The 19,814-nt window shown below is 43.9% G+C and overlaps 1 protein-coding gene across 1 annotated transcript in view; it reads right to left on the bottom strand.

Moving 5' to 3' along the window:
* The window catches only part of ndufs2 (NADH:ubiquinone oxidoreductase core subunit S2), an 88,465-nt gene that overhangs the window by 27,014 nt on the left and 41,637 nt on the right, over window positions 1-19,814 (bottom strand). The window contains exons 4-8 of the mRNA XM_084312366.1: window positions 18,930-19,050; window positions 14,880-14,992; window positions 14,435-14,509; window positions 14,088-14,165; window positions 3,564-3,649 (exon numbers count right to left, since the gene is read on the bottom strand). Of these exons, the coding sequence (XP_084168492.1) occupies window positions 3,564-3,649; window positions 14,088-14,165; window positions 14,435-14,509; window positions 14,880-14,992; window positions 18,930-19,050 (473 nt within the window). The remainder of the gene's footprint in view (window positions 1-3,563; window positions 3,650-14,087; window positions 14,166-14,434; window positions 14,510-14,879; window positions 14,993-18,929; window positions 19,051-19,814) is intronic.

The raw sequence follows: 19,814 nt of genomic DNA, 5'->3' as shown, positions 1-19,814 counted from the left end.
TAGCATGGTATTTTAGTCAGATGTTAGTGGTGTTTTAGTCAGATGTTAACATGGTGTTTTAGTCAGATGTTAGTGGTATTTTAGTCCGATGTTAGTGGTGTTTTAGTCAGATGTTAGTGGTGTTTTAGTCAGATGTTAGTGGTGTTTTAGTCAGATGTTAGCATGGTGTTTTAGTCAGATGTTAGCATGGTGTTTTAGTCAGATGTTAGTGGTGTTTTAGTCAGATGTTAGTGGTGTTTTAGTCAGATGTTAGTGGTGTTTTAGTCAGATGTTAGTGGTGTTTTAGTCAGATGTTAGTGGTGTTTTAGTCAGATGTTAGTGGTGTTTTAGTCAGATGTTAGTGGTGTTTTAGTCAGATGTTAGTGGTGTTTTAGTCAGATGTTAGTGGTGTTTTAGTCAGATGTTAGTGGTGTTTTAGTCAGATGTTAGTGGTGTTTTAGTCAGATGCTAGCATGGTGTTTTAGTCAGATGTTAGTGGTGTTTTAGTCAGATGTTAGTGGTGTTTTAGTCAGATGGTAGTGGTATTTTAGTCAGATGTTAGTGGTGTTTTAGTCAGATGTTAGTGGTGTTTTAGTCAGATGTTAGTGGTGTTTTAGTCAGATGTTAGCATGGTGTTTTAGTCAGATGTTAGCATGGTGTTTTAGTCAGATGTTAGCATGGTGTTTTAGTCAGATGTTAGCATGGTGTTTTAGTCAGATGTTAGTGGTGTTTTAGTCAGATGTTAGTGGTGTTTTAGTCAGATGTTAGTGGTGTTTTAGTCAGATGGTAGCATGGTGTTTTAGTCAGATGTTAGTAGTGTTTTAGTCAGATGTTAGCATGGTGTTTTAGTCAGATGTTAGCATGGTGTTTTAGTCCGATGTTAGTGGTGTTTTAGTCAGATGTTAGTGGTGTTTTAGTCAGATGTTAGTGGTGTTTTAGTCAGATGTTAGCATGGTGTTTTAGTCAGATGTTAGCATGGTGTTTTAGTCAGATGTTAGTGGTGTTTTAGTCAGATGTTAGTGGTGTTTTAGTCAGATGTTAGCATGGTGTTTTAGTCCGATGTTAGTGGTGTTTTAGTCAGATGTTAGTGGTGTTTTAGTCAGATGTTAGTGGTGTTTTAGTCAGATGTTAGTGGTGTTTTAGTCAGATGTTAGTGGTGTTTTAGTCAGATGTTAGTGGTGTTTTAGTCAGATGTTAGTGGTGTTTTAGTCAGATGTTAGTGGTGTTTTAGTCAGATGTTAGTGGTGTTTTAGTCAGATGTTAGCATGGTGTTTTAGTCAGATGTTAGTGGTATTTTAGTCCGATGTTAGTGGTGTTTTAGTCAGATGTTAGTGGTGTTTTAGTCAGATGTTAACATGGTGTTTTAGTCAGATGTTAGTGGTGTTTTAGTCAGATGTTAGTGGTGTTTTAGTCAGATGTTAGTGGTGTTTTAGTCAGATGTTAGTGGTGTTTTAGTCAGATGTTAGCATGGTGTTTTAGTCAGATGCTAGCATGGTGTTTTAGTCAGATGTTAGTGGTGTTTTAGTCAGATGTTAGTGGTGTTTTAGTCAGATGGTAGTGGTATTTTAGTCAGATGTTAGTGGTGTTTTAGTCAGATGTTAGTGGTGTTTTAGTCAGATGTTAGTGGTGTTTTAGTCAGATGTTAGTGGTGTTTTAGTCAGATGTTAGTGGTGTTTTAGTCAGATGTTAGCATGGTGTTTTAGTCAGATGTTAGCATGGTGTTTTAGTCAGATGTTAGTGGTGTTTTAGTCAGATGTTAGTGGTGTTTTAGTCAGATGTTAGTGGTGTTTTAGTCAGATGGTAGCATGGTGTTTTAGTCAGATGGTAGCATGGTGTTTTAGTCAGATGTTAGCATGGTGTTTTAGTCAGATGTTAGCATGGTGTTTTAGTCCGATGTTAGTGGTGTTTTAGTCAGATGTTAGTGGTGTTTTAGTCAGATGTTAGCATGGTGTTTTAGTCAGATGTTGCATGGTGTTTTAGTCAGATGTTAGCATGGTGTTTTAGTCAGATGTTAGTGGTGTTTTAGTCCGATGTTAGTGGTGTTTTAGTCAGATGTTAGTGGTGTTTTAGTCAGATGTTAGTGGTGTTTTAGTCAGATGTTAGTGGTGTTTTAGTCAGATGTTAGTGGTGTTTTAGTCAGATGTTAGTGGTGTTTTAGTCAGATGTTAGCATGGTATTTTAGTCCGATGTTAGTGGTGTTTTAGTCAGATGTTAGTGGTGTTTTAGTCAGATGTTAGTGGTGTTTTAGTCAGATGTTAGTGGTGTTTTAGTCAGATGTTAGTGGTGTTTTAGTCAGATGTTAGTGGTGTTTTAGTCAGATGTTAGTGGTGTTTTAGTCAGATGTTAGTGGTGTTTTAGTCAGTGCAGTCCATTACCTGAAGCCTTGGTTCAGTGTCTCTACAGTCCATTACCTGAAGCCTTGGTTCAGTGTCTACAGTCCATTACCTGAAGCCTTGGTTCAGTGTCTCTACAGTCCATTACCTGAAGCCTTGGTTCAGTGTCTACAGTCCATTACCTGAAGCCTTGGTTCAGCGTCTACAGTCCATTACCTGAAGCCTTGGTTCAGTGTCTACAGTCCATTACCTGAAGCCTTGGTTCAGTGTCTACAGTCCATTACCTGAAGCCTTGGTTCAGTGTCTACAGTCCATTACCTGAAGCCTTGGTTCAGAGTCTCTACAGTCCATTACCTGAAGCCTTGGTTCAGTGTCTACAGTCCATTACCTGAAGCCTTGGTTCAGTGTCTACAGTCCATTACCTGAAGCCTTGGTTCAGTGTCTCTACAGTCCATTACCTGAAGCCTTGGTTCAGTGTCTCTACAGTCCATTACCTGAAGCCTTGGTTCAGTCTCTACAGTCCATTACCTGAAGCCTTGGTTCAGTGTCTACAGTCCATTACCTGAAGCCTTGGTTCAGAGTCTACAGTCCATTACCTGAAGCCTTGGTTCAGTGTCTACAGTCCATTACCTGAAGCCTTGGTTCAGTGTCTACAGTCCATTACCTGAAGCCTTGGTTCAGTGTCTACAGTCCATTACCTGAAGCCTTGGTTCAGTGTCTACAGTCCATTACCTGAAGCCTTGGTTCAGAGTCTCTACAGTCCATTACCTGAAGCCTTGGTTCAGTGCTACAGTCCATTACCTGAAGCCTTGGTTCAGTGTCTACAGTCCATTACCTGAAGCCTTGGTTCAGTGTCTACAGTCCATTACCTGAAGCCTTGGTTCAGTCTCTACAGTCCATTACCTGAAGCCTTGGTTCAGTGTCTACAGTCCATTACCTGAAGCCTTGGTTCAGAGTCTCTACAGTCCATTACCTGAAGCCTTGGTTCAGTGTCTACAGTCCATTACCTGAAGCCTTGGTTCAGTGTCTCTACAGTCCATTACCTGAAGCCTTGGTTCAGTGTCTACAGTCCATTACCTGAAGCCTTGGTTCAGTGTCTCTACAGTCCATTACCCGAAGCCTTGGTTCAGTGTCTACAGTCCATTACCTGAAGCCTTGGTTCAGTGTCTCTACAGTCGATTACCTGAAGCCTTGGTTCAGTGTCTACAGTCCATTACCTGAAGCCTTGGTTCAGTGTCTACAGTCCATTACCTGAAGCCTTGGTTCAGGGCGTCCTCAGCCTCCACGACACCGATGTCCACAGTGCGGTTCTTCCAGATTCGATTGTTGGTCAACATCTGGCCATGGAGGAAAACCAATGGATGACAAAAGTATCAACCTCATGTTTCACATCAACCTCATGTTTCATATTAACCTCATCTTTCATATTAACACTTTGACTGCCGGAAAACGCTTTAACACGTCATTCCCGGCCATGCTCAAGTTGCCGGAGGACGCTTTAAAGCGTCCTTATATCAATATTTCAAAAATCTGCGATCGGATTCATATTTCCCCTCCGCTGGCCTGAGATCCACCAGGAGGACCCACTGAGCTCTCTGGCGGTTCAGGAGCGCCATCTGGTGGCCGATCGGCGCAATCGCCAAACAGGAAGTGCTATGGAGGTTGTGCTGGTCGGCCAAATTACTTCCGGGCACTCTGTTTGGCTACCGAGACTCGATCTCGACACAATACATAGCGATCGATTGCCAATAACTCGATAAACAACATGATTTGGACATTATACTATTATACAAGCTGGAAATGGACCCGATATTTCTACATACCATAATAGGTAAATGACTGTTCCACGCTCATCGCCCAACGGCGCGAGGAGGATACGGTAAGATTCAGCGTTATTTTTGATCGTATTCCATATAAACTGTTATGATGAACATATCACCCACACTAGATGAATGATATAACGCTGCCCACGGAATTATAAACGATCCCCCGCCCATCATCAGATCATACGTAGATCATTCTAGAAGTACGTCCAATTGAAATTTTTTATATCGCCCCGATTGCCATCAAACTGTATTTCATCATCAATATAATGCATTTGGGGCTATATATCACGTTCTGGAGAAAGCTGCAGAAAGACATGAAAACATACTTATACATTAGACCATACTTTACTATGAATATGTGAATGAAAAAGTTTAACGTTGCTACACAATGAACAATACATATAGGACTTTGAATGGGCCCTAATAATGGCAATGTAGCAATAGAATTTAAAAAGTTATAGCCCTGCAAAAAAGGGGAATTTCTCCATAGACAAATAGCGCTGGCAATCCACAGTCATTTTCCGGATTTCTGGCCGGCACCCATAGTGTTAATCTCATGTTTCATATTAACCTCATCTTTCACATTAACCTCGTCTTTCACATTAACCTCATCTTTCACATTAACCTCATCTTTCATATCAACCTCATCTTTCATATCAACCTCATCTTTCATATCAACCTCATCTTTCATATCAACCTCATCTTTCACATTAACCTCATCTTTCATATTAACCTCATCTTTCATATCAACCTCATCTTTCATATCAACCTCATCTTTCATATCAACCAGGGTTAGAAATTAACATTTTTTTTCAATGGCTTTTTTTGCCCCCCTTAATTGATTTTCGGGGGCTTTTTTTTGTATTTCGGGGGCACTGAATTTTTATGATGAAAATTAACATAAGGATTATAAAACATTGTTGACACTTTTTTTTACAGTCTTCGTCCCTATGTTTGATAATGTAATGTTAATGTCTCCATATATAGGGCTCTACGCTAACCTTTTTCCCAAGGAGCACATGTGCTCCTAAATAAAATGTTAATAAATAAAATCTAAATAAAAATGTAGGAGCACACAAAGAAATTTAGGAGCACAGTGAAAATTGTTCAAGTAACAGAGTTTATTAACTATTTATCACATGCATATTATACTGTGCGTGTGCACACTATGAATTGAAAATGGGGGACCCTGATGTAAACAAGACAAAAGTCTTTCTCTGGTCTGCATCCCCTTAACAATTGTGTGTATTGAGCTGTACTGTATTGTACCCATTCTGCAATCTGTTAATAAAGTTTTCAATCAATCAAACGCAAAGGATATCGGTTGTCAAGCTGCTTTTGTATGTTGTAGTGTTGTTATGATACCAACATTTTGACTTTGATACAGATAGGAAAGGTAATGGAATATATTATTAGATGACAGAACATTGAAAATTCTTTATACAATTATTTAATTCATTATGAAATAGAAATTCCGTTTTTGGGTGGAACGTTTGTTGCCAGGAGAGAGGCAGGCAGGGACCGCTGCATGTTACACACACATGGTTTGTACACCTTTTCCAAGGCAAAATGCAAGCACTTTTCAAGCATTTTCAAGGTGCATTTTCAAGATTTTCCAGCATCTTATGCGGCTGTGGTAAATTAAATATTTACTCAAAATGATTATTTCACTTCTTCCATCACATTAAATCAGATGTTATTGTGCTAAACAACCAAAATTATGTAGACTTGGCATCATATATAACTGATATATAGCTGAGCCGATGTGTTATGCAGTATGTCGTGTATGTCATAAATGTCATGATGAATTGAACATGGGGGACCCTGATGTAAACAAGACGAAAGTATTGCTCTGGTCTGCATCCCCTTAATAATTGTGTGTATTGAGCCGTACTGTATTGTACCCATTCTGCAATCTGTTAATAAAGTTTTCAGGGAAGAGAAATGAGGAGCTATCCCAAATGTGGTGAGGTATGCCACTTTATTCTCCCCACAAGTAAATTGCTTTGCTATCTCACTGTCAGGAAACATTGTTTGAAACATGGCCCCCATGTCATTACATGAATGGTAGGAATAGTGGCTGGTTACAGCTTTTGTTGCCCAGCATATTTCAGCTTGAAGTGTTGGATTAGAGGTAACAAATGATTTAATGGTGCCTGTGGTGTTGCTGGTTGACTGGTTCTTGGATGAGCCTGGGGATGGTAGAGGGGCAACTCCACTGCAAGCTCCTCCACTGGCTGCTCTGGCTCTCACTACACTGCTGGTTGTTGATGTGGATGTAGCTGTGCTGCTTGATGCATTGCTTGTCTGCTGGAAATAATCCACTAATGCAGGACCTGGATTTAGACGTGCTTTCATCAGAATTTGATGCTTCTTCCCTAAATAAAAAGGAGCAGCATGTTATAAATAAAACAAAGTGTTTTATTAATTTAATCTCACTGGTTGCACTTAACTTTAAGAGTCTTTATTGTTTAATGTTGACATCTAATCTAAATGGATCATTATGATATTATAAATGTATATTTCATTTTCATTTATAGGCTACTGCCTATGAATTTTAGACTGAGCCTAATGATGGCCTGGAATGAACCAACTACCTTAACATTATTATCCATGTAATTAACTGTAAAGGTCACGTTAGCTGTTAGATTGCATATTCCATAAATAAACATGCAAAAATTGGCCTGGCTCGTCACGTTTGATTGAAAACGTTATTAACAGATTGCAGAATGGGTACAATACACTATGGCTCAATACACACAATTGTTAAGGGGATGCAGACCAGAGAAATACTTTCGTCTTGTTTACATCAGGGTCCGCCATTTTCAATTAATCATAACATTTATGACATACACGACATACAGGTAGACAGTACGTTACTGCGTTCCAGACTACAACTGCTCCACACCAGTTCCACACCAGTCTCCGTAAATGTTCCGTTATAAAAATAAAATACCATTTCAATACACAACAAGTTTTCGTGTTTTGAAATACATGAAAGGAAATTAGCTAACGTTGATTTGCCTAACGTTACATGCTACAACACTGCGGTGAAAAACAGAGTCCGGTAAACACGAGTTTGTAATTCCATTAGTGTATTTTGCCTGTTACTTGACTATTTCGATTATTGAAGTGGTATTTTTATAACAAACATTTACGGAGACAGGTGTGGACTGTGGAGCACTTGTAGTCTCGAACTTAGTTACCTGGCGAGCCAGGCCGAGACACGTTAATAACACCCATGGCTCAGTGGCTCACCTTTCAACGTGGCTCGAACGTGCAGACTCCCCCAATCCCCATGGTAAAAATCTTCAAGTCCTTTCTGCATATTTTGCACACGGCTACTCGAGGATGTTCTCCTCTGAATTATATTTGATATCTCCGAGCCAGAGCTCATTAAAACGGCAGCCTCCCGGCATTTTGGCCACACACGCGCGCGCTGTTCTCATGGCACAGGTAAAAACACTACGGGGTGGGGCCGAGCCACATTTCATTTTGCATGAAAGGCGAACGCAAAATAGGCTTGCGAGTCGCTCCGACTTATTTTATTTCTTTGTCTAAAAACCAAACTATTCAGTCAGATAGCGATTTATTATTAAAGTATAAAATGCAATTACAATTTCAATAACTTTCCAGCACTTTATACACAATTCAAGCACATTTAAAACCTTGAAAACAGCACATTGAAATACAAGCATTTTCAAGGATTTCCAGCACCCGTACGAACCCTGCACACAACACGGAGAAATGTCCAAGCGTCTAGCTGCTTCGGTGCGTCGTTAACGTTAACGTCGGAAGAAATTCCCCACTAAGCCCTAAATTCAGAGCAGAGCAGTATCCTAATGACTTTTATGCTTCAGTCGATAAGGTGTTTTGCGAATTCTGTCAACATACCGTGGGGACTGGACCCGCAAAAACACGTGCGAATATCACTTCAAAAAACCATGTCAGCCGGATTCCTCTTTCTCCTCGTCTCTCTTTTGCTCAAAATAAAAATGAATGGGCTTCATGGCTGGCTGATTTTTTTGCGTTGTCTGATTCTGAATGTATAACTTGCCTAAGCCGGTACCGTGACTTTGTTTTCGGGCGCTACTGTGATTGGACGTTTATGAGCCTTGTGTAATGTGGGACAGCGGAGCTGTTTTGTAATCGTCACTCGTCTCGAGTAAATGATTTTTCCGGGTCGCGCACACACATATTATTAGGGGCAAATACAAGGGAAATGCTCGCACTGTAGATCATATATATAATTAGTAAACTGTCTGGGGCATTTTCTGCCCCCCTTAACTGATTTTCGAGGGCATTTTGTCCATTTTCAAGGGCATTTTCCCCCGAGCCCCCGTTAATTTCGAACCCTGATATCAACCTCATCTTTCATATCAACCTCATCTTTCATATCAACCTCATCTTTCATATCAACCTCATCTTTCACATTAACCTCATCTTTCATATCAACCTCATGTTTCACATTAACCTCATCTTTCATATCAACAGCTCTCAAGACATTCAGGCTCCGCTGCATTTCTTTCCGACCTCTGGCAAAAATGTATGGTATTTTCCTTTCCTTTAACACATTGAGTGCCAACGACGAGAAATCTCGTTATTTAATCGTTATTGCTTTTATTAGCGATATCCATTCATTTTTCATCAATCCAGCCTCACGTTATCATTGGGACTGGCTCTGACCTCGAAAAGGGCAAATACCGCCCCCTATCGTCTCCCGGATGGTATTGCACCCATTGGATTGGACTCAATGGAAATGCATGAAAAAAAAGAACGGATTCCACATTTTACTTCTCAGGCAATGTAGCCCGAGACTACTGCATTCATTGGGGACCCTCAGAGCAGCGTGAAATATGTGTTTAGAGTAGTGTTGTCACGATACTGGAATTTCGACTTCGATACGATACCTTGAAAAGTATCGATACTTCGATACCATTTCGATACCAAAAAAAAAAAAAAAAAATATATATATATATATATATTTTTTTTTTTTTTTTTTTTTTTTAACAAATTTTGCTTTTGTTGCTGGTTGATTCTCCTCAGCTTCGAGTCTGGTACTATAAGAGAAGATAAATATAACACTTTTAAAACCCTTTGTTTATCTTTAGATCACACATTTAAAAATAACTGTTCATCTCACTTCAATCATTTTTATTGCAAATGCAGAACATGGTATTTTCTCAAGCAGACAGATGTAAACACTGTAATCTGTGTTGCATGTACCTCACAAACTGAACAGTTAGTAACAGTTTTTATTTAAAGATAACGAGAGCAAGCGAGAGAGAGAGAGAGGTATCGGTAGATAGAGAGAGAGAGAGAGAGAGGTAGCGGTAGATAGAGAGAGAGAGAGAGCGAGAGAGAGGTAGCGGTAGATAGAGAGAGAGAGAGAGAGAGAGAGCGAGAGAGAGAGAGAGGTAGCGGTAGAGAGAGAGAGAGCGAGAGAGAGAGAGGTAGCAGTAGATGGAGAGAGACAGAGAGAGACAGAGAGGCTATGCTCGGAGCATTTTAGTAATGTTACATTTTCAACAAGATTGCTGCTATTTAAACACTTGGTGGAAACGGGGTAACGTTAACCTTATGTCGACTGTAGTATTGTATGACCTCGACATAACGTTTACACGTTAACGTTACTCCGTTTCCATCATGCAGTATTTATAACTGTGGCCAGCTAAGCTAAGGGGGCTAACTTTAGCTGGTAGCTGTAACGTTACAACGAAGCAGCTGTTGATATTATGCGCCATCAGTAGACAATGTATCATGTATTAAACTAGAGTTAATGGTTTAATGCTTCAGTCACAGTGACGTTGAAAGAGCAGCTGTCACGAACCTCTTTCATTTCTTTATGGAGATCGGCGCTGGCACTGCTATAACCGCTTGCAAATAGCATTGGGGCATTTGTAGCTTGTCCTTCGTTGTTTACTTGAAACCCGAAGTACCTCCAAACAGCACTTCTGCTGCTTTCTTTATCCACAAGCACAAGTTGCGGAGGCTCTGCATTTACCATCTTCAGCTAAAATGTTTGTTTACTAACTGAAGAAGACGGCTCTCTGTGACTCTGTGAGGGGGAGGGCTGGACTCGGAGGAGCCGGGGGGGCAAGCACGCTGAGCGCTCTGAACAGCGCGTCAACAACTTGCGGTAGAACACTCGCCAGCTGGTGGTACCGATACTGCAGAAAGTATCGGTACTTCGGGAAATGAGTATCGAAGCCTTTTTAAATATTCAGTATCGATATGTATCGATACTTCGGTATTTTTGACAACACTAGTTTAGAGTACATAACGTTGGATCAATAAACGCGATCGATATTTGGAATGGCGATCAGGAATTGGAATAATCTTTTTGCCGAACATCTGATGTGAGGTAAGGAATCTATTTTTACCAGTCTTGGGGTAATCAGATGTTTTTTTCACATATTTCACAATGTGTCCCCTATGTGTGTACTGTGTGTGTATATGACGTTAGCGCTGACCAGGTCATAGATAATTGATTCTTCAGCCCGCTTCTCTAGCGTGCATAAGTACATATCGATAATCTAGCGTTTATTTGAAAACGATTCATAAATCAGCCGGAACGTGTTGTGTGTATTCCACTAAAGGGCGATTCCTCCAGAATCTTTTTTTTTTCCTAGACATTTTCAAAAACTTCCGTTTTTCAAAACGGTATAAAAACGGAAATGTACTGATGAAAAAACAATCCGTTTCGTACATGTTGACTGCAAGCAAGTCATTGATAAGCGACGGGCGTATTAGACACATAGCCATAATATAGAATATAGAAATAGCTCCGCGAAAATCATGAAATATCGGAAAATCAGTCCCAAAAGGCTGGCATTCAAGAGATAAATCGTGCGCCCCCTGCTGGCACTCGGTGTTAATATTGTCCTTGACACGGTTTGCAATGCTAAGCTAGTTTTGGTTTAGCGATTTGTCCTTTTTTTTAAACTGCCTCTTATCAGAGAGAGAAAGAGATGTACATTAGAAGGCTTTGTTCACTGGACCACATCTGCAAGAACCACAGAGGACGCTAGGAGCCATTTATTAATAGTTCATTCACTCTCCTAGACTGTAGCAAAGAGTGGAGACCCAGGAGCAGCTGGAAAACACATCACTCCTGAGAGGTCTATGGGAGTCACTCCTGAGAGGTCTATGGGAGTCACTCCTGAGAGGTCTATGGGAGTCACTCCTGAGAAGTCTATGGGAGTCACTCCTGAGAGGCCTATGGGAGTCACTCCTGAGAGGTCTATGGGAGTCAGGTTAGAGAGGTCTATGGGAGTCAGGTTAGAGAGGTCTATGGGAGTCAGGTTAGAGAGGTCTATGGGAGTCACTCCTGAGAAGTCTATGGGAGTCACTCCTGAGAGGCCTATGGGAGTCACTCCTGAGAGGTCTATGGGAGTCAGGTTAGAGAGGTCTATGGGAGTCAGGTTAGAGAGGTCTATGGGAGTCAGGTTAGAGAGGTCTATGGGAGTCAGGTTAGAGAGGTCTATGGGAGTCAGGTTAGAGAGGTCTATGGGAGTCAGTCCTGAGAAGTCTATGGGAGTCACTCCTGAGAGGTCTATGGGAGTCACTCCTGAGAGGCCTATGGGAGTCACTCCTGAGAAGTCTATGGGAGTCACTCCTGAGAAGTCTATGGGAGTCACTCCTGAGAAGTCTATGGGAGTCACTCCTGAGAGGTCTATGGGAGTCACTCCTGAGAGGTCTATGGGAGTCACTCCTGAGAGGTCTATGGGAGTCAGGTTAGAGAGGTCTATGGGAGTCACTCCTGAGAGGTCTATGGGAGTCAGGTTAGAGAGGTCTATGGGAGTCAGGTTAGAGAGGTCTATGGGAGTCAGGTTAGAGAGGTCTATGGGAGTCAGGTTAGAGAGGCCTATGGGAGTCACTCCTGAGAGGTCTATGGGAGTCAGGTTAGAGAGGTCTATGGGAGTCAGGTTAGAGAGGTCTATGGGAGTCAGGTTAGAGAGGTCTATGGGAGTCAGGTTAGAGAGGTCTATGGGAGTCAGGTTAGAGAGGTCTATGGGAGTCACTCCTGAGAGGTCTATGGGAGTCAGGTTAGAGAGGTCTATGGGAGTCACTCCTGAGAAGTCTATGGGAGTCAGGTTAGAGAGGTCTATGGGAGTCACTCCTGAGAAGTCTATGGGAGTCAGGTTAGAGAGGTCTATGGGAGTCAGGTTAGAGAGGTCTATGGGAGTCACTCCTGAGAAGTCTATGGGAGTCACTCCTGAGAAGTCTATGGGAGTCAGGTTAGAGAGGTCTATGGGAGTCACTCCTGAGAAGTCTATGGGAGTCAGGTTAGAGAGGTTTATGGGAGTCAGGTTAGAGAGGTCTATGGGAGTCACTCCTGAGAAGTCTATGGGAGTCAGGTTAGAGAGGTCTATGGGAGTCAGGTTAGAGAGGTCTATGGGAGTCAGGTTAGAGAGGTCTATGGGAGTCACTCCTGAGAAGTCTATGGGAGTCAGGTTAGAGAGGTCTATGGGAGTCAGGTTAGAGAGGTCTATGGGAGTCAGGTTAGATTGGTCTATGGGAGTCACTCCTGAGAAGTCTATGAGAGTCAGGTTAGAGAGGTCTATGGGAGTCACTCCTGAGAAGTCTATGGGAGTCACTCCTGAGAAGTCTATGGGAGTCAGGTTAGAGAGGTCTATGGGAGTCACTCCTGAGAAGTCTATGGGAGTCAGGTTAGAGAGGTCTATGGGAGTCACTCCTGAGAAGTCTATGGGAGTCACTCCTGAGAGGTCTATGGGAGTCAGGTTAGAGAGGTCTATGGGAGTCACTCTTGAGAAGTCTATGGGAGTCAGGTTAGAGAGGTCTATGGGAGTCAGGTTAGAGAGGTCTATGGGAGTCAGGTTAGAGAGGTCTATGGGAGTCAGGTTAGAGAGGTCTATGGGAGTCAGGTTAGAGAGGTCTATGGGAGTCAGGTTAGAGAGGTCTATGGGAGTCAGGTTAGAGAGGTCTATGAGAGTCAGGTTAGAGAGGTCTATGAGAGTCAGGTTAGAGAGGTCTATGGGAGTCAGGTTAGAGAGGTCTATGGGAGTCACTCCTGAGAGGTCTATGGGAGTCAGGTTAGAGAGGTCTATGGGAGTCAGGTTAGAGAGGTCTATGGGAGTCAGGTTAGAGAGGTCTATGGGAGTCACTCCTGAGAGGTCTATGGGAGTCAGGTTAGAGAAGTCTATGGGAGTCAGGTTAGAGAGGTCTATGGGAGTCAGGTTAGAGAGGTCTATGGGAGTCAGGTTAGAGAGGTCTATGTGAGTCAGGTTAGAGAGGTCTATGGGAGTCACTCCTGAGAGGTCTATGGGAGTCAGGTTAGAGAGGTCTATGGGAGTCAGGTTAGAGAGGTCTATGGGAGTCACTCCTGAGAGGTCTATGGGAGTCACTCCTGAGAAGTCTATGGGAGTCAGGTTAGAGAGGTCTATGGGAGTCACTCCTGAGAGGTCTATGGGAGTCAGGTTAGAGAGGTCTATGGGAGTCACTCCTGAGAGGTCTATGGGAGTCAGGTTAGAGAGGTCTATGGGAGTCACTCCTGAGAGGTCTATGGGAGTCAGGTTAGAGAGGTCTATGGGAGTCAGGTTAGAGAGGTCTATGGGAGTCAGGTTAGAGAGGTCTATGGGAGTCAGGTTAGAGAGGTCTATGGGAGTCAGGTTAGAGAGGTCTATGGGCGTCAGGTTAGAGAGGTCTATGGGAGTCACTCCTGAGAAGTCTATGGGAGTCAGGTTAGAGAGGTCTATGGGAGTCACTCCTGAGAAGTCTATGGGAGTCACTCCTGAGAGGTCTATGGGAGTCAGGTTAGAGAGGTCTATGGGAGTCACTCCTGAGAGGTCTATGGGAGTCAGGTTAGAGAGGTCTATGGGAGTCAGGTTAGAGAGGTCTATGAGAGTCAGGTTAGAGAGGTCTATGGGAGTCAGGTTAGAGAGGTCTATGGGAGTCAGGTTAGAGATGGTCACAGCGTCACACGCACCTCTTCCACTTCATCGATCCTGATGGAGAAGTTCTTGCACCACTCATAGATATCGTCCATTAGGCCCAGCGGCATGTCCTGGGATAAAGTCACAACACCTTCATCATCATCATCACCACTACAGTACCACCATCATGTTCACCATCAAAACCTTTTAAGTTTAAGAGTGTATATACAGGGCTCACTTTCAACATAATCTAACCAACAGTGATTTAACGAGCAATTTACCTGAGAAGTCTAAAGGTCTAACACAAGAAACTCTGAAAAGGCTGTTCTATAGTTTAAAAAAGAAGATAAGGACAGAGGAATAACGGCAACCATCATTTCTTTCCCCCAGTTTTCCTCACCTGGTGCACTCCTCCTGGTCGGACGTACGCAGCGTGCATCCTCGCCCCGGACACGCGCTCATAGAACTCAAACATCTGGGGAAGAGAGTTACAACTCAAACATCTGGGAAAGAGGAGGAGTTACAACTCAAACATCTGGGGAAGAGGAGGAGTTACAACTCAAACATCTGGGGAAGAGGAGGAGTTACAACTCAAACATCTGGGGAAGAGGAGGAGTTACAACTCAAACATCTGGGAAAGAGGAGGAGTTACAACTCAAACATCTGGGAAAGAGGAGGAGAGTTAAAGACGCACAGAGTTACTTATGGGAGCCATTCAAAAGATTGTCCACTCCAACATCAGGGAATTATATATTGGTAAATCAATTAATCTTTCATTTGGAAATTATACGATACTTGCATTCCACACAGTGAGCGAGATGTTGCTCTAAAGAAGGGGGCCTGACCTTCTCTCGCTCCTCAAACAGCCAGAAGAAGGGGGTCATGGCTCCGATGTCCAGGGCGTGGGTGGTGACGGCCATGATGTGGTTCAGGATGCGGGTCAGCTCTCCAAACAACACTACACACACAACATGTGGGTCAGCTCTCCAAACAACACTACACACACAACATGTGGGTCAGCTCTCCAAACACTACACACACAACATGTGGGTCAGCTCTCCAAACAACACTACACACACAACATGTGGGTCAGCTCTCCAAACAACACTACACACACAACATGTGGGTCAGCTCTCCAAACACTACACACACAACATGTGGGTCAGCTCTCCAAACAACACTACACACACAACATGTGGGTCAGCTCTCCAAACAACACTACACACACAACATGTGGGTCAGCTCTCCAAACAACACTACACACACAACATGTGGGTCAGCTCTCCAAACAACACTACACACACAAATGTTAAAAAGGTGCACTATGTAGTAAGAGTACGGTGTATATTTTCAGAAGCGAATAGATGAACTGTCCCCAGGAGAGAGCTGGGTTCATCCAACACTATTCTCAGTGAGGAAGCTCACTGGAGAGGTCCAACGCCAATCAGCTGACATCCTGAAGGTCGACCAGGTGACCTCAGCTGACATCCTGAAGGTCGACCAGGTGACCTCAGCTGACATCCTGAAGGTCGACCAGGTGACCTCAGCGGACATCCTGAAGGTCGACCAGGTGACCTCAGCTGACATCCTGAAGGTCGACCAGGTGACCTCAGCTGACATCCTGAAGGTCGACCAGGTGACCTCAGCTGACATCCTGAAGGTCGACCAGGTGACCTCAGCTGACATCCTGAAGGTCGACCAGGTGACCTCAGCTGACATCCTGAAGGTCGACCAGGTGACCTCCGGTGACATAACGCTCTAAATAACGTATGGTTATTCTATAACCCTAGTTACATGATACTGGCTGAGCGCCTCGCTCTGCTACTGAGATAACCTCTTATCTCCTCGCACCTAGCGTGCACACGAAACAAAAACAAATGCACCCACTTGCACGTGACCGCGCCACCCCCATGGGTCCCTATACGACGCCGGAAGTGGTCACGCCTCACCCTTCCCAGTTCGATTTCCATAAGCGGAAAACACCCCCAAGGGACCTCAGGGCGCTAAGAGCGAGACGCTCAGCCAGTATCATGTAACTAGGGTTATAGAATAACCTTACGTTACATTTAAACTGGCCTCGCGTCTCGCTCTGCCTTCTGAGATAAGGGGCAGAGCAGACACGCGGCTCAACAAATGCACCCCCTGAGGTAGGGCTGGGCGATATGGCCAAAAACGTTATCGCGATAAAATTATAAAATTATTTTCATATAACTCGATATCGATAATTATCGTCGATATAATGTCCGTCAAGTTTAATGAACTTTTTATGCCCGGCGCCGATGGACGGGCTATTAATAGACTTGTTTTGCTGCTGCAAATGTCTCGAGAGTCGAGTTGATGTCGTCATCAGTCCGCGCACGTTAGCAGTTAGCCAGTCCAGAGCAAGCGGAGTATCTCATGACAATGTACTAAATATGACCATAAAATACTCTGTTCCGCCCCAATACATTGCAACGACGTCCACCGTATACCCCACACTACTATAACAGTTACTCTCAGAATTCAAAACACACCAACTCGGCAGGTAAACTGTAAAATAGCGCCGTGCAAGCTAATTACCCTAGCCAGCCTGTTGACTACTGGAGTCCTAGATTCCGGGTCTCCTTCCGCTGTCGGCCATCTCCTTCACTGATTGGTTGTTAGTGCGTGTGCTCATATCCAAGCTTGGAAAATCGATATATCGAAACTTTGCGACCACGTTTCATGTTTATTTAGAGGAAATAATTTATCGCGATAGTTATCGTTATCGTTTTATCGCCCAGCCCTACCCTGAGGGCCCGTAAGCCCCAGCCAGGGAGGAGGGGAGTCCCATCCACCCGCCCGTCCTAACCAAGGGGGGGAGGCAGTCAACTCCACCAAAGTGCGAAAAAGGGGGAAAACGGGTACCCCTGAACGCACAAGCGGGACCACGTGTGACACAGCACCCCGCGGTCCACACCCACAAACCCTGCTAGCCCACCTGATGGCGGGCTGCAGGAGAGGTCCCGGACCTCAGGACCGCCTGGGAGACAGAACCTCCAGTCATGTCCATGAGGTAAAACCTAACAAAAGGACTCCAGGAGGACCAGGAGGCCGCAGCACAGATATCCTCCACCGAGGCCCCCCCAACAGGGCAGCAGAGGCCGCCACACCACGAGCAGAGTGTGCCCTGACGCCCCCGGGGGGAACCTGTCCAGCCAACGTGTAGCAAAGGGCAATGCCCTCGCACAACCAATGTGACAGGCGCTGCTTGGACAGCGCCTTACCCGCGCGAGGGCCACCATAACAAACAAACAGTTGATCGGAAGCCCTGAGATCCTGCGTCCGACTAAGGTAAACCCCCAGTGCACGGACAGGACACGACAAGTGAAGGCTCACCGCCAACCCACTGGCGTGAGGAGGCGGAAAACCAGGTGCAGCTCATTCAGAACTCTGTAAACCAGGTGCAGCTCATTCAGAACTCTCTAAACCAGGTGCAGCCCATTCAGAACTCTCTAAACCCGTAACCAACGTTTGAACTGCAGCTGGTCTCTGAACACTTGTGGCTGGACACTAGGCTTGGGCGGTATAATTCTTTTCATACCGTCATACCATGCTGACAGTATGACGGTAGCCAGAAGCCGGCAGCATCCTAGTACTGCTAACGTTAGCTCTCAGAACGGTAGCCAGAAGCCTGCAGCATCCTAGTGCTACTATCGTTAGCTCTCAGAACGGTAGCCAGAAGCCTGCAGCATCCTAGTGCTACTATCGTTAGCTCTCAGAACGGTAGCCAGTTAGCCTGCAGCATCCTAGTGCTACTATCGTTAGCTCTCAGAACGGTAGCCAGTTAGCCTGCAGCATCCTAGTGCTACTATCGTTAGCTCTCAGAACGGTAGCCAGTTAGCCCGCAGCTCCAGCAACCGTAAGCGTGTCTCATTTCATTTCCACCACTGAAGCGGGTTTCTCCCTACTGTTTGCGTCCTCCTGTGTGTAGACAACCAGCTCTGCGTGTGCTCGCTCCACTAGTGAGGACTGGTCTCGCCCTCTGGTGGCGCGTGCTGTGTGTGCACTACAACCAATGCCGTCGAAAACTCTGTTTCAGTGTAATATAAACTGAAACGCATCTGTGATTTTGACGGTATTGATTTTTCAATACCGTCTGGATTTCTAAATACCCTGGTATACCGTAATACCGTCATACCGCCCAAGCCTACTGGACACTTAACAAAATAACAGAAAGGTGAACTTAATTGAACGGGGACAACACCAGCAGGGCTGTACCCAATAGTTCAAAGCTTCATTCATAACGTCGACATTCGAATTCTAAATCAACATTCGGATTTTTTTGTTTTTTATTATAATTTTTTGTATGCGTCTATTCATTCTGTTTAAACCAATGGGGTTTTTCTTCACAGTTGCAGATAAAGATTAGGCTACACTAATATTATACTATTATAGTATATGACTCGTCATAATTTTTTTTATAAAACATTTATCATAAATGATGTAGCCTATCTGCATCCGCTTGGCACTCCATCAAGACGCCACCATCACTGTAGTAACAACCGTGCCTTATTGGATTATTTATATCGACGAATCAGACGAGTCATATTCATTAAAGAAAGTTTGATTTAATAAAGAAAAAAGACTAATTTAATCAGATTAATCACTTTATTCAAATTGAGGATTTAAAAGTTTTTTTATATATATTTATTAGTTTGATTAGGTCATAAAATATGACGACAGACATTCGAAGCTTCATTTGAATACTTCAAATAGAAGCTTCAAATGTATATATATAAAAAAATAAAAATAAAAATGTATTACATTGGGTACAGCCCTAACACAAGGTTTCCCATGTCCCATGTGTTTCCAGTGGGAACACTGTAGTAACTATAACCAGCTCCCGCTGTATATTCTCTTGATATTCCTCCCACCTCTGATCCACTGGGCACGGAGAGGAGCCTCGATGTTCAGCAGCTTCTCCACGGCCAGGGAGTAGGCCTGCTCGTTGCACATCATGGAGACGTAGTCCAGGCGGTCGAAGTAGGGCAGGGCCTGAGGGAGAGGAAGACACTGTGGTTAGTGGCTGAAAAGAGAAAGAGAGCGAGAGCGAGAGCGAGAGCGAGAGCGAGAGCGAGAGAGAGAGAGAGAGAGAGATTGTTCTGAGAGACAGGAAGACACTGTGGTTAGTGGCTGGCCAGGGTTTCCCATTAATTACCTAGACTGCGGCGGCCCGCCAATTCTCCACTTGCACAACCTGAAAGTAGGCACTTCCGGCTGACTTCCGGTTGCCAATGGTACTTCCTGTCCCATCCAAATACATTGGTTTTAGCTACTTTTCTCCCCTTATTTAAACAACTTTGTCGTCACAGAGAGGCAATGAAACGTTTGTATTATTATAGTATAGAATGTATTTAATAAGCAAACGTTTGTCAGCAGGGTTTTTGGGCTGTATTTCATGTAAAAACGTTTACTGTTAGTTTCCTTGCTCAGCCAGCATTAGCCTTCATTAGCTAACAGAAGCTAGTGGTTAAACAGGCCGGATTAGCTTTGAGCTAACTATCTTTCCCGACCCATGTATTCATTCCATTCTAAACATAACGTTAGTTTACAAAACATGACCTGTCTATATAACGTTGAGGAACAAATTATAAGTGTGTGGGTGTGTGTTTTGGTGAACATTGGACTGCAAACAGAAAATGCATCACAGTTACAGACAGTAGCTACTGTTAGCTGCACTCAGGCTGGCTGCACTCAGGCGGCACGATCAGCCTGTTGGACAGGGAATGAAGATCTCCAGCGAACACTTCATTGCCTCG

This window comes from Notolepis coatsorum (genome assembly GCF_963971535.1).
Source record: "Notolepis coatsorum genome assembly, chromosome: 4".
Classification (NCBI taxonomy): domain Eukaryota; kingdom Metazoa; phylum Chordata; class Actinopteri; order Aulopiformes; family Paralepididae; genus Notolepis; species Notolepis coatsorum.
The sequence above is the reverse complement of the archived record's forward strand: the minus strand, read 5'-3'. Positions and strand labels throughout refer to the sequence as shown.